The sequence below is a fragment of the Parasteatoda tepidariorum genome, chromosome 9 (assembly GCF_043381705.1).
Source record: "Parasteatoda tepidariorum isolate YZ-2023 chromosome 9, CAS_Ptep_4.0, whole genome shotgun sequence".
In the NCBI taxonomy this organism is placed as follows: domain Eukaryota; kingdom Metazoa; phylum Arthropoda; class Arachnida; order Araneae; family Theridiidae; genus Parasteatoda; species Parasteatoda tepidariorum.
In genome coordinates, this window is record NC_092212.1 from 24,747,596 (window position 1) to 24,761,096 (window position 13,501).

Sequence of the window (13,501 nt, forward strand, 5' to 3'; positions counted from 1 at the left end):
TATTAAGTTTCATATATATATATATATTAACTGTAATCAATTCTGTTTAGGAACTTGTTGTCCATTCTTTAATGCTTAATTATTTTTTTACAAGTTCAGTGATGAACTTGGATAGCACGTGAAGGCTATGTCATTGAATTAGCATTTAAGTCATTCTGAGACCACATGTTTACTTCGTTTCTAGTTGAGTGTTTCGCAGGCTTGCTGCCGAATCAAGCAGTAAGGCGTAACGAATTTCTTTCCCGCAATTTATGTCCATAAAACAGATCAAGTGGTAGGAAGACGCATATTATCATCCAACTATTTTTGCAGAAAATATTATGTTTATCTAATGACAATAACATGTTATGTATAAAGATAAACTTATTGTAAAATTTAAAAACTAAAATTAGTGCTAAAATTAGAAAATTTAACTTTGGTTTTAGCTTTACGCATTACCATTCTTCAATGATAGGTCACCTGCAATAGGCTGGCAATGAACGTGTTAAGATGTGTTTCTATAAAAATAAATAATTTGTAATAAAACGTAATTGAAATAAAGAAAAATAAATTAATGGTGAAAAGGTATTGATTCGTTTAGGGCAATCGTATGAAAATCGCCTCACTATTATTAACGTCAATAGTGCTGAATTAACTTTGGTAACTAGTACTTTTGGTATTATGGTAATTAGTACTGATTTTAATAAAAACCATACTATAATAATAATATGAGGATTGCTACAACTACTGAGATTATAGGATTTTTAGGGTTTATAAAGAAACATAAGTTCCAGAGAAAATTTCTTGATTGTGGTAAATTTGAACTATCATGAGTTGCCCTGAAGCAACAATATTTTGTTGTAGGACACTGGTTGCAGTTAATCTTCATTTTGAAAGGATGAACTTCTAGAAAAGAATTTTTCTTAAATTAATAAAGTAGAGCCATCGGGGAGCGCAATAAATGAGACATAAAAATAGCTTTATTAACACGTTGAGCGCCACGTCAGCCATCGGTGGCTGACACTGACCTTTCACATAGGCCGCGAAAAACAGCTGGCTGACAGTGTATAACATGATATAGAACTATAAAATTCACACTCTTTTATGGTATTGCGGAAAATTTTTTCAAAATTTACTTAATTATTGTAATTTTTAGTTTAATAAATTCAATTTACTAGGTTTTTATTCACCCCTATTTCTAAATAATTCGTAGGCTTATATAATTCATCATTTTTTCAGATAAACCTCTATGCTAAACCTCTATGTTATGCTAAACCTCTTAAAAACTAGCAAAATCTGTCCAATATTTGCAAATTTAGTTCGTAGTAAATTGCCGTTGTGGCGTGACGGGCAAGACATGTAAAATTAGCGTGGCGTTCAACGTGTTAATTGGGTGGTCACGTCTATTAGTTTTGTGCTTGTTGTGTTGATCCACCACTGTGGAGTCAGTCGTTGAAATATTTGAAACACCAACAAAGTCTTCGTTAGGATTTTTCTGAAAGATCAAATCCAATTCATACCTAATTAACCCTTTGACGGCCAGGGAAATGAGCAGTTTTTGTTTCATTAATTCGCGCAGTATTACGTGCAAACAGCAGTCGAAAGTGGCATCTATTTTCCACCTCCGTTCTTCCGAAAATATCACCCTTCTCTGGCGATGCCAACAGCTCCGGTCTTCTGGAATTGTTATAATAAAGTGGTAGCAAATTATGTAGTAAATTTCGTTGGAGATGGACAATTACGCCTACTTTTTAATTGAGTAAACAGTGGATTGTTGCTTTAACGTTGCATTTTATATGTTACTTATAGTTATTGATATTTGGTGGTGAAAAAATTACTTAAAAGGAAAAATACTCAACTGAAAGTAACTTGACTTTCGCTATCACTAGGAAATACTATTTTACAAAGCGGAGCAAGTGGGCATCTCTGGATACGGTAGATAGCACGCCTCACGCGTTTTAAAAATTTCTTAAAGTATTCGTAGTACATAAATAACAGTTTATATGTACTTTTCGTTTTTAACATAGTCAATGCAGAATAATAATGGCGAACGAGCTCAGCTCGTCAGCGCGCATTGGGGAAAAATTTCACAACGCGAGTAGTTCTCGTTACTAACCATTGCGGTCAAAATCTTGCTCCCGAGAGGAACTCGTTTGCGCGCATTATAAGGCACGATTCGATTGCGAGCTGAACTCGTCTATAACCGTCAAAGGGTTAAAATTTCCACTGAATTCCAGAAAATTATCGATTACTATTTACAGCGTTGTCACGGGCGACGAAAAAAGCAAAACGTGATGACAAAATAAGTTAATTATTAAGAGTAGATTTATTTAAAGGATTTATTAAGAGTGATATTATATTGATACTAGGAGGCTTCGCCCCCTGCTCGCTGGCTCTCACCAACCCCCGGAACTGCTTTCGCAGTTCATTTCGGATTGCTTCGCAATCCAATGCTCGCTTTGCTCGCTCATTGGATACGTTCTTAACGTCTAGTTTTTGTATACTTTTTTGAATACTGAAGTTCCGAAAACTTTTCACTGTAGAAAATTCTAAACCTGTACATTTCAATATTAATTTGAAATTGCAAACAGTTCACATATTTTTCTTATTCACACTATTTTAAATTTCAGTTCTTGAGAAAAGTAACTGTTGTAAGTTTTGTTTTAAAGTCTTTCCCAACAGAGGGCTAAGGCCATGTGTTGTAAAACAATATGAAATAGTAGTCTGCTTCTGAACGCCGGATGTAAAGCATCGGCTTTGATGAAGATAATTTTGTATTTTTAATTCTCTGAAAGGCGCAACCTTAATAATATGGAATTTGTAAAATAAATGTATATATTTTTCATTGTTGACGAAGCCCATCATTTTGTGTTTTCATCAGTGTTCAGAAGCAGAACAACTATAAGTTTTTTATTTCATCACAGAAATATAAAATGAAAAAAAACGAAGAAAAGAGTAAGAAAATTAATATAGTCATAGAAAAAGTCAAAATTATAATATAGTATTTGTCAGTTAAAATAAAACTTTTTGTTTAAGTCATTGCTAACAATTCAAATTTCTCCGAGGCAATTCTAAAGTATAAATTAAGGTAGTATNTCACAGAAATATAAAATGTATAAAAAACGAAGAAAAGAGTAAGAAAATTAATATAGTCATAGAAAAAGTAAAAATTATAATATAGTATTTGTCAGTTAAAATAAAACTTTTTGTTTAAGGTATCCGAACACGTTTGGAGGATTTTTTTAAAAATATTAAGTTTCAGAACACTTTAATTATGTTTTTATATTTATTATATGTAGAAACTAATATTAAATAAGAGAAATTAGACATTTATATTATATTTTGTTTTTAAAAGCTAAATAACAAGAAAAAAATGATGTTTTTTTCATAAAACTTGTGAAAGGATATACTTCACCAAAATTATTGTATCAAAAAAGTGTTATTATCAAAATAAAGAGCTGAATTTTGTCTAGTGATTTGACTGCAATCATAAAAATATTTGGAAAATTAAATTTTTTATAGAGAATTGAAAACTTTTTATGAGATTTTTGTCAAATTGTTTACGTCGTATTTCACATTTTAGACCAATAATAAAAAACTATTAAGCATTTTTAATCAATTGTAGCACAAGCACTAGAAAACATTATACATAATACACATACAAATTTTTATTGAAATATATCAACAACTTTTTTAATAATGAATTTTGAAAGTTACTATTTTTGCGTGAAATTACATTCTGAGAAAAAGGCATTTAAAGTATAAATTTTATCATTTCTATTTTAAAAATGCGCAATACTTCTAAAATTCTCCCGATTTGTATGTGATACCTTCCTTTTTCTCAATTTTACAAATTTTTTGTTTTTTTGCAACCTTATTTTTTTTCTGACAATCTTTACATTAGTTAATGAATGGCGTTGAGACTCATACACACACTCAAAATCAAGTTCTGTAAAATCTTTTAAAGTTTTATTGTCACGGCTGACTCCAACTATGTCGAGTATGCTTTTCAGTCCCAGAAAACCTTTATTAAACTGAATAACAGCCAAATACACACCAAATTGTAATGTTTGCAATTCAACGAACACCTCCTTAGGGACAAATTTCCAAATAATGCCATTAAAGCTACTAATATAAATGATAAATTGAGAGGTTCATTTCTAGCAACATTAAAATAATAATTATTTAAGTCAAAGAAAGATAATTGTCCCAAAATAAAGATAAATATAACTGTTTTTGTCCCAGTTCCGGTTTCGGAATGCTATTTCCGGTTTCATTTTTTAGTCATCGACTAATATTCTTTTAATCATACATTTTGTTCTAATTGACTCACAGATAAAATTTAAACTGTTTTGAAAGCTAGAATAAACGGAGATTCGTAATATAAAATATAAAAAAAATTGTCATTTCAGGCTAAAATTCACTTTTTCAACGTGTACGGATACCTTAAGTCATTGCTAACAATTAAAATTTCTCCGAGGCAATTCTAAAGTATAAATTAAGGTAGTATTGTTAAGTTGAAACGCAATATTTTTAGTTTTGATGTCAACAATACAATTCAATTTTTCACAAAAACGATTGTTTCCATTGTTAAGTTCAATGTCAACAATTCAAATTTTTCTGAGGCAACTCTTAACCTCTAAATATTATTTTTTTATGTACACATTTCTAAATGTCAGTATTCAACCACAAAACAACTTAAAGTCCTCAAATTTAGCATGAAGTTGTAAAATGTAATGAAAGAGGGTCATAGCAATAATGAAAGTAGAAGTAAAGTTAGTACTGTAAAATTAAAACAATATTTTTAATCAATGAGCCAAGTTCTTCAAGAAGCAGTTGTAGAAGTAGGTTGTTTATTTAAAACTTTTTATAGAATTTCTTTAAGAACACAATTGTTAATTTGGGCATTTGGCGATACAACACTTTTAGAATTGAAGGATTTGTTACGTCAAGCGCTCAGGTATCATAATTTTGATCTAGTTGCGCTTCTATGTCATTTTGATTTATGTTGCTAAGTTAACTTTCAAAAAATTCTATGGCTGGCAACAGCATTTTTATTTTTTAAGTTGTTTATTTTTATTTCTTTTAGAATTCGTTATTTTTTTAGCGAAATGTTTTTTAACCTAACAGAATTCTTTGCCGACTGTTTTCTCTATGAATGAAGAAAATAAAGTAAATATTTAACTGTTGTGAAAAGAATCTTATTTAGTTGTACAAAGTACTTCAGCCAAAATTTGGGAGCCACGTAAGAGAATTATATATATTAGATCAGAAACACATCATTAAAAGGCAGAATGCTTTGGTGTTTTTAAAACAAAGCAAACGTTGCCACCGGCGGAAAAGAAATACAGCCAAAATTTGGGAGCCACGTAAGAGAATTATATATAATAGATTATATAATTTTTATAAATGATATTATATAATTTTTTTCCAGTTTACTATTGAGAGTTGTTGTTTCCTATCTTTCATAATATAGCCTTTTTACTTTGCAGTCAGTGATAAACCAGAGCATTCCATTTCTCATAATTGGATCGATTAACTTAATGGCTGCCTTCGCTGCAATTTTTCTACCTGAAACACTCAATGAAACTCTACCTTTAACAATAGAAGATGCCGAACAGTTTGGAAAGGAACAGACATTTATCTCATGCTGTCGGTAAGTTGATGTTTGCATTGAAATATAGTTGGCATTACTATGAAATTGTTACCGATACTATAACATTTATTATTTAAATTATAAATCTAAGTTTTTAAAGTTAGCTAACAAATATTCATGGAGTCGCGATAGTTTAGTGGTTAACCGGTTAACGCCCAGCGTCATGTATTTAGGACTGTTCCTTTTTTCAAAGACATTCATGGTGGTGGAAAACTTTTTTCAGAATTTTCATTTATCTGGGTGGATTAAAAGATTCTCAGATACCACAATGATTTAGTTATTTCTGACTAGATCTAGAATTAAAAGGAGCAAGTACTATTTGATCTATCAAAGACGTTTTGAATGCCCTAACAGTAGAAAAACCAATTAATTTCGATAATATATTATACCACCTTTTCCATAAAACCACTTCTTGTATCATTTCAATATATAAAGTTGGGACAAAACGGGTTAAGGCTATTTTATATTTTATTTTATACTCGGCGTTGAACAGTCGACCCAATTCTGAGTTTACGATTGTCGATAATAAATTACATTCCGCAGCCTTGTAATTTTAAACCCAACCCAGAAACAAAGGAACTTTTGGATCAAACATTGGGACAAACTAGCCTTCGTGGAGGACTTTTTGAGGGAACTAATCGGTATAATCATGAAAAAGAAAAACCACGAAAATCTCTCTTGGTTAGCCCAACGTCAAGGGGATTTTAACCGGTCTGCCAATGAAGATATTTAACGTCAGCATTGTGGTTGGTGTGAGTCTGGAGCAGAATTTGTATCAACGAACCACCACTGGGATTCAAACCTGGGTCGCCTCATTGGGAGATGAATGCTTTATTCTCAAAGCCACCGCGGCTTGGTAAAGGCTTTTGTGATTAACTGTCATCGTTAAGAACTGAGGCTCGATCTAGAGCAGCAACTTAAAACCCACCCAATTTCAGATCAATGTTTACCAGCTTGTCCGTGAAGTAAGCCTGTGCGCATTGTCACAATCATGTTGACAGTCACAAAAATTGGGAGTCTTAACCTATATGAATTCCTTAGCTCATCATGGGATGTAGGAAATATTCTTGTTATTTCAAATATTCGTTTTTTATACAGACGTACCATAGCATATAAAGTAGAGTGTTATAAGGTCAAGAGAAGAATTTTTTTTTTCAAAAAGAAAAAAAATGATTTAAATAGCAATCGATAAAACTGTATAATATACTAGTTAAATATTTAATTTTAATTATTATCCAATTTTTTTTTCTATTGCAAACAGTTTTTCTTTTTTTGCATTTTCTCATAGTATCACATTATTGTCTTAAAATATTTTAAAATATCTCCAATTCATGTTTTTAAAAATGTTTAACTTTCTTTTCAGGACGAAAACATTTTCTGTGACAGAAAGAAAATCTAAAAAAGATAATACATCTTGATAATAAATGTTTTTCCAGTGGTTTAGAGTTGGTACTTTTTTTAAAAAAACAAGGAATAATTACACTCTAAACAGTCACATTAGTGAAACATTTTAGTTTCAATTAGGTTATTACAAACCTTTAAAATTTCAAAGAAAATAATAATATTTTATTTAAAATTTAAAATTCTTTTATCTTATCATTTTATTTTATTAAACTAGATAAAGTATCATGGATGCCAATTTTTAGGTTGTAGTAAGCATGTTCATTGAAATAAGCATGTTCCACTAAGGTTACAGTTACACATATTTTCATTTTTAATTCGAAATATTATACTTTATAACCGGAGAACTTTTTTACGGAACTGACCAGCATTTACGTTACAAATACGCCAATTCATTAGTGCATAAGATATTTTAAATTATGAAATTAAAAACGTACTTTCTTTGAACAAACATACCTTTTTTTCGACGGATTCGTATTTCTGACTCCCAAATTTTAGGGGTAGCCGTAATCTAGGAAATATGGTTCCAATAGTTTGGTCAGGAATGCGAACCGAAGTTTGATCCCTTAATGTTACTTGATATATCTCGAGAACTTTTTAAGAGATTTGAAAAATCTTTGCTCACAATTATAAGATTTATTTATCGGGTGATAATTCCGTGCAAAAATCCAGTAAATATTTATTATTTTTTATTATTTCAGTTAATAATAGTTGAAAAAATTTTTGAATTCTAACGTAGGGGAGTGTCGGGTACCCCCACCCACTGTCAATTTCATATGTATAGAATATTTTTTCAAGTCAATGGGCCATCGGACATTAACTGCTATATTAAAAAAAGATTATTCTCAAAGTTTCAAGTATTTATGCAGCTGGTAACATGGTAAACAATAGTTTTGAAAATATGTTGAATAGAGTAGTCAAATTTTTTAAATTTCTATTTTTTTAAGTTAAACTATTCTTTTTCTGATTTATTCTTTTTGCATTATTTAATTAGATGATAAAACAATAGAAACATACAAAAACATTGATTATTACTCAATATTATACAGAAATATAAGCAATACTCCTTAAGTGGGCGGGGCTACCCGACTCACCCCTATACATTTTTACACCATTTTAAGGACTGCAATTTTAAATGGCAAAATACAAAATTTGACCGGCTGAATAGTTCTGGAGAAATAGAAATGTTTGCACATAGTTATAAATTTTGCATGTAAATTTTTTCAATACCACTTTCTTATTATTTATTGTATTTTATATTATACTGACTACTGTTAAACAAGTGTAAGATTTGGAGGTGAGGAAATGATGGTCCATGCTAACATCTCCATGTCATTTGAAATGGAGCTCTGACCGATCACTGATATCGATATTAGATCCTGAGACCTATTGTAGTCTCTTACGCTGCAGCAATATGTTTTCAGAACAGTAAAATAATTTTAAAAACAAAACTTCATAAAAGTCGTTAAGAAAAATCTTAGTCGTTTAATGGATAATGGACCCATTTTCAAATTATCTATTACTGCTGATAATAGAAAATTTAATAAGATATAGAATAATTACTTCAAAGTAAGTACAGATCCTAACTATTACTTTATCGTAACTAGAACACGGAAGTAAATAAATAAATGTTTTATTACAATTCTGTCTTTTCTTCACTCAACGGAGTTGTTAGTGAATATTTCATACATTGACATACGAAGGTAAGAATCAAGCGATGATCATAATATTTTTTGAAGTCTCTATAAATACTTTATGTATTTCCTGTCAAATAAAAATAGATAAAATAACAATAAATTTTAATCACGTGGGATCGTTAATCATAGTATAAAATAAACACTTTTGAAAATATGTCATATTTATGGTTAGAACTTTCTTTTTGAGGAGGGAATATGTTTTTACGCATTTCATACTGCATAAAAAGGAGCAATTTAAGCATATTCTTTCAGACATTAGTTCAGGAAAGGTGAAACTTTGTTACTATTAACTACTTGAAATACTTTAAAGCCTAAACTGTTGCTGAGTGGTGGACTTGTATATCAATAGATTTACTGATCCATTGCTTTAGCCCAGGAAGGGAGTTATTTACTATTATTTATTTGAATTATTATAAAATTCCGAGCTGTTGTTGAGTTAGTGGACTTGTATATCAATAGATTTACTGATCCAAGCATCGCTGTAGCCCAGGAAGGGAGTTATTTACTATTATTTATTTGAATTATTATAAAATTCCGAGCTGTTGTTGTGTGATAGATTAGTGGACTTGTATATCAATAGATTTACTGATCCAAGCATCGCTTTAGGCCAGGAAGGGAGTTATTTACTATTATTTATTTGAATTATTATAAAATTCCGAGCTGTTGTTGAGTGGCGGATTAGTGGACTTGTATATCAATAGATTTACTGATCTAAGCACTTTAGCCCAGGAAGGGAGTTATTTACTATTATTTATTTGAATCATTAAAAAATTCAGAGCTGCTGTTGAGTGGTGGATTAGTGGACTTGTAAATCAATAGATTTACTGATCCAAGCATCGCTATAGCCCAGGAAAGGTGACATTTCCTACTATTAATTTGAAATATTGTAAAAGCCTGAACCATTGCTGTGTGGATGAACTAGTAGACTTATAGACCAATGGACTTACTAAAATAAGGATCACCAAAGAAAAAGTGGCACTTAGTTACTTTTATCGACTTGAAATATAAAAGCTTGAACTGTTGCAGTGTGGTTGATCAGTGGACTCATAGATTTGTGGATTTATCGATCTGATAGGACTTATAGATTCAAATTTCTTTAGAATATGGCTATTTCTAAAAAGGAACTGGAATTTGAGGACATTCTTGAAGAAGTGGGGGATTTTGGAAAATTTCAAAAAATGTTGGTTTGGGGATTTTTGTTACCAGCTGGTTTTCTATTACCATGGTATGTCTTAAATATTATTTTCTTAGTTTACATTCCTGACCACTGGTGTTATGTGCCCGTGGTGGCACATAGCAATCTATCAATAGCAGCGCAACGCAAAATATTTGAAACTCACAAAGATGCGGCCTGTTTTATGTATGATTTGAATTATAGAAAAATATTAGATTCAAATTCCAAATATGTGAGAAATGACAAAAACTTTGTACCATGCACAAGTTGGCAATACGATACAACTCATTTTGAGGAAACAGCAGCAACTAAGGTAAGGTTTATAAGTATATTTTTTACTTTGAAAAATATGCATCATGTTATCGATGCTATTCTTAGAGAAATAAATCTAAAACTCTTGTTAAACATTTTCTCCAGCAATTTTTTGGTAAAGAAACTTTAAAATATCATTATGGTTTCCATTATTAAATATAAGGTAAAGAAACAAACATAATATAATGGTTATTACCTTTTTATTCTCCGTTTGGACTATTTATAAAATATGATATAATTGTAAAATGTGGGTAGACTTTTTAACAGCTTAATTAATAGTATTATTGACGGTACTGCTTATTAATAATATTTATAAGATATTGGTACACATTTGAAGTAGCTATGTAAACGAATGAGTTCACACTTAATTTGTTGAAATATGTACTCCAAATACATTACATTGAAAACTATTTTTGCAGACTTACCGACACATCGACAGGAGCTTTACCCGGAAATGAGAAACAAATAATATTAAAATCATTTCTATCCATTATGTTTCCGGGAGGAGTGAAATATCCATGACTACTATAACTTATTAAACGATCTGATAACAGAAAAAGGCTATGGTAGTAAAAGATATTTTACTCCTCCCGGAAACATAATGGAATTTAATAGCAGTTTTTCTTCATTTCCAGATAAGGCTCTCCCGGATTTCTCGTGACGGAAAGTCAATATATTTCTCAAACCTTTAATGGTTATTATTCTTATTTCGTTAAAAATTTATGTTAAAATAATTATTAAATCCATGGCTACTATAACTTATTAAACGATCTGTATTATAACAGAAAAAAGCTATGGTAGTAAAGGATATTTTACCCTCCCGGAAACATAATGGAATTTAATAGCAGTTTTTCTTCATTTCCAGATAAGGCTCTCTCGGATTTCTCGTGACGGAAAGTCAATATATTTCTCAAACCCTTAATGGTTATTATACTTATTTTGTTAAAAATTATATTAAAATGCAAAGTAAAAAATTCTTTTTAACGGAAATAATCACGGAAAAAATATAATGCTATATTCTTTTCGTGATTATTCGATTTTCTTCCAATACAGTAGAATAAAAGAAATACTGGCGTATTTACTCTATTAAAATATTATTATTTATTATTGAAATGATATTTTTAAAATTTTTTTTAATTTGTATTTAATTTATAATTGTATAAGTAATAATACTAACGTTGGTCGTTTTTAGTATTTTCAGTTTTGATTTTTTTTAATTCAAAAAATAGAATTCTACCCTACATTTAGTATGCTACAAAATGACATAAAGAAATTTAGCACCTATACTCAGAATGAACCAAAATGGAAATCGAATGAACAATTTTTTAGGAATTGATTGTACAAGGCTCATTGGCTTTGAGAAACTGAAGATTCGTATATGTTGCAGATTTCGGCTTTGTATTAGGAGCTGTAGCAATACTAAAAACTTACGTGGACTTTCTATGGTTCTGAAATAGTTAAAGACCATACACTAACCCATTATTGGGCAGCCACAAAAAGGGGTTGATGCATGTAAAGCATTTATATGAAGAAAATGGTTGTAGATATTTATAATAAATCGACTGTGCTTCTTCATTATCATCATATATTTTTACCTGTGAGTGGCTTCGAGTCATAAATGTATTCGTACGAAATCAGGATTTAAAAAAAAGCGGTAACTTAAGCCTGGGCATGGTTTATTTTTTTAAAATTTGCTAGTGTTACTTTTGCTTTCATTTGAGATTAGTTGTTTTTAATATTCTTAAAAGCTAAAATAATTACTCAAGATTTCTCTTAATCGAAAACAAAAGTTCAGTTATTAAAGTAAATTTATGAGCCACGCAACTTTTTTATTAGATTTCAGAGTTCGCCAAACAATACATTTTCTATTTATGTCATTGAAGCACTTAATATGTCTATTAATTTTATCGTAATGTATTTAAGTTCAAATTGCCAACATTTCTAGTCACCTGGACAAACAAATTAAAATGACATTTTGAGATAATTCTTCCTGCAATAGGAAAACAATTTGATGTGAGCGATAAGTTAAAGTTTCATTTAAAATAATCTATTTTACGTTAAGTTTATGCTTTTGTGTAATTTGTAGTAATGTTTAATTCCTTAAATTGGTGAGGTTTGTTTTCAATTTCGTAATAAATTCCTTACAGACACTTTTCTTTCTACTGGATTTACACTGGATTATCGGCAGCTTAAGCATGGCTTATTTTTTTTTATAATTTGCTAGTGTTACTTTTGCTTTTATTTTAATTCTAACATATCTTATTAATGTTAGTTCAAAGTTTAACTAGGTTTAACAAGTTTCAAAGTTTAACTTTCAAATTAAGTAGCGATACATTAAATAAACCAAACTATTTCAACTCCCCCCCCTACATTAAATGCTATAAAAATATTTTACCTACCAGTTTAAATTTTTTTCCCTGATTGTCGCCATCCTGAGAATGCGTAGATGACTCGCCCGTCTCGAAGACGTTAAAATGCTCAACGCGTTGTAACTGCAACAAAGTGACGTATTAACAAATGTCTTTGAATTATTTAGAAGTAGTAGCGAGTAAAAATCATATAAATCGAATTTATTAATTTAATAATCAAGATTAGCATTCGAAAATATTTATCCGCTGCCCGGAGAAAGCTGGCTTTTATGTTTTCATCCCAAATGGAGTTTAGAAGGATTGCTTACCAAAACTAATTTTTAATGAGTTCATTTTAATTATATATATATATATATATATATATTCAAATTTTTAATAGTTTTGTGAAAATTAAAATATTTTTTGTGGAATTTTGTTTAGCGAGTTTCAAGAAATTTTTACTGGTGGGTAGCAATTTTTATTACGTAAATTATTTTCGCATAATGTTAAAATTATTTTGCAAATTTTTTTCTCATAATCTTAATATTAAAAAAAATCAAGAAGGTGTTTTTTGTTTTTGGTCAGTGAAAAAGTAAAAAATTGTTTCTAGCCAATCTTTATAGCTTTTTCAATAGCTTTTTAATCTTTGGTCAGTAAAAAGTTAAGTTTCAATTTTGTTTCAAAAGCTTCAATTTTTCAAAATGCTTCAATTTTTTTATGGCACAAAAATAAAGATTTTTGACCTCAACTTTTTTACATAATGCTAAAAGTAGTCAATGTAATGCTTCTTAACATGATAAAGCTCCAAAAAGTTTTTTAACTTTGTTTTTAGTCATTTGAAAAATAAAAAATGGTCTTTAGCCCAAATATATCAAAAATATTTTCAAGAAAAAATAGCTAAGTTTCCGATATCATCAATGTACTATAACAGATA

General features: G+C 29.8%; 2 protein-coding genes across 2 annotated transcripts in view; both read left to right on the top strand.

The window, feature by feature from the left end:
* Positions 1-7,075, top strand: part of LOC107445047 (organic cation transporter 1-like) — a 57,858-nt gene extending 50,783 nt beyond the window's left edge. Inside the window, exons 9-10 of the mRNA XM_016059358.3 lie at positions 5,472-5,635; positions 6,999-7,075. Of these exons, the coding sequence (XP_015914844.2) occupies positions 5,472-5,635; positions 6,999-7,053 (219 nt within the window). The 3' untranslated portion in view covers positions 7,054-7,075. The remainder of the gene's footprint in view (positions 1-5,471; positions 5,636-6,998) is intronic.
* A 1,829-nt stretch (positions 7,076-8,904) lies between these two features.
* The window catches only part of LOC107445028 (organic cation transporter 1), a gene marked incomplete in the record, with an annotated part of 34,520 nt that continues 29,923 nt past the window's right edge, over positions 8,905-13,501 (top strand). Inside the window, 1 exon segment of the mRNA XM_043045505.2 lies at positions 8,905-10,220. Coding sequence (XP_042901439.1) covers positions 9,837-10,220 — 384 coding nt within the window.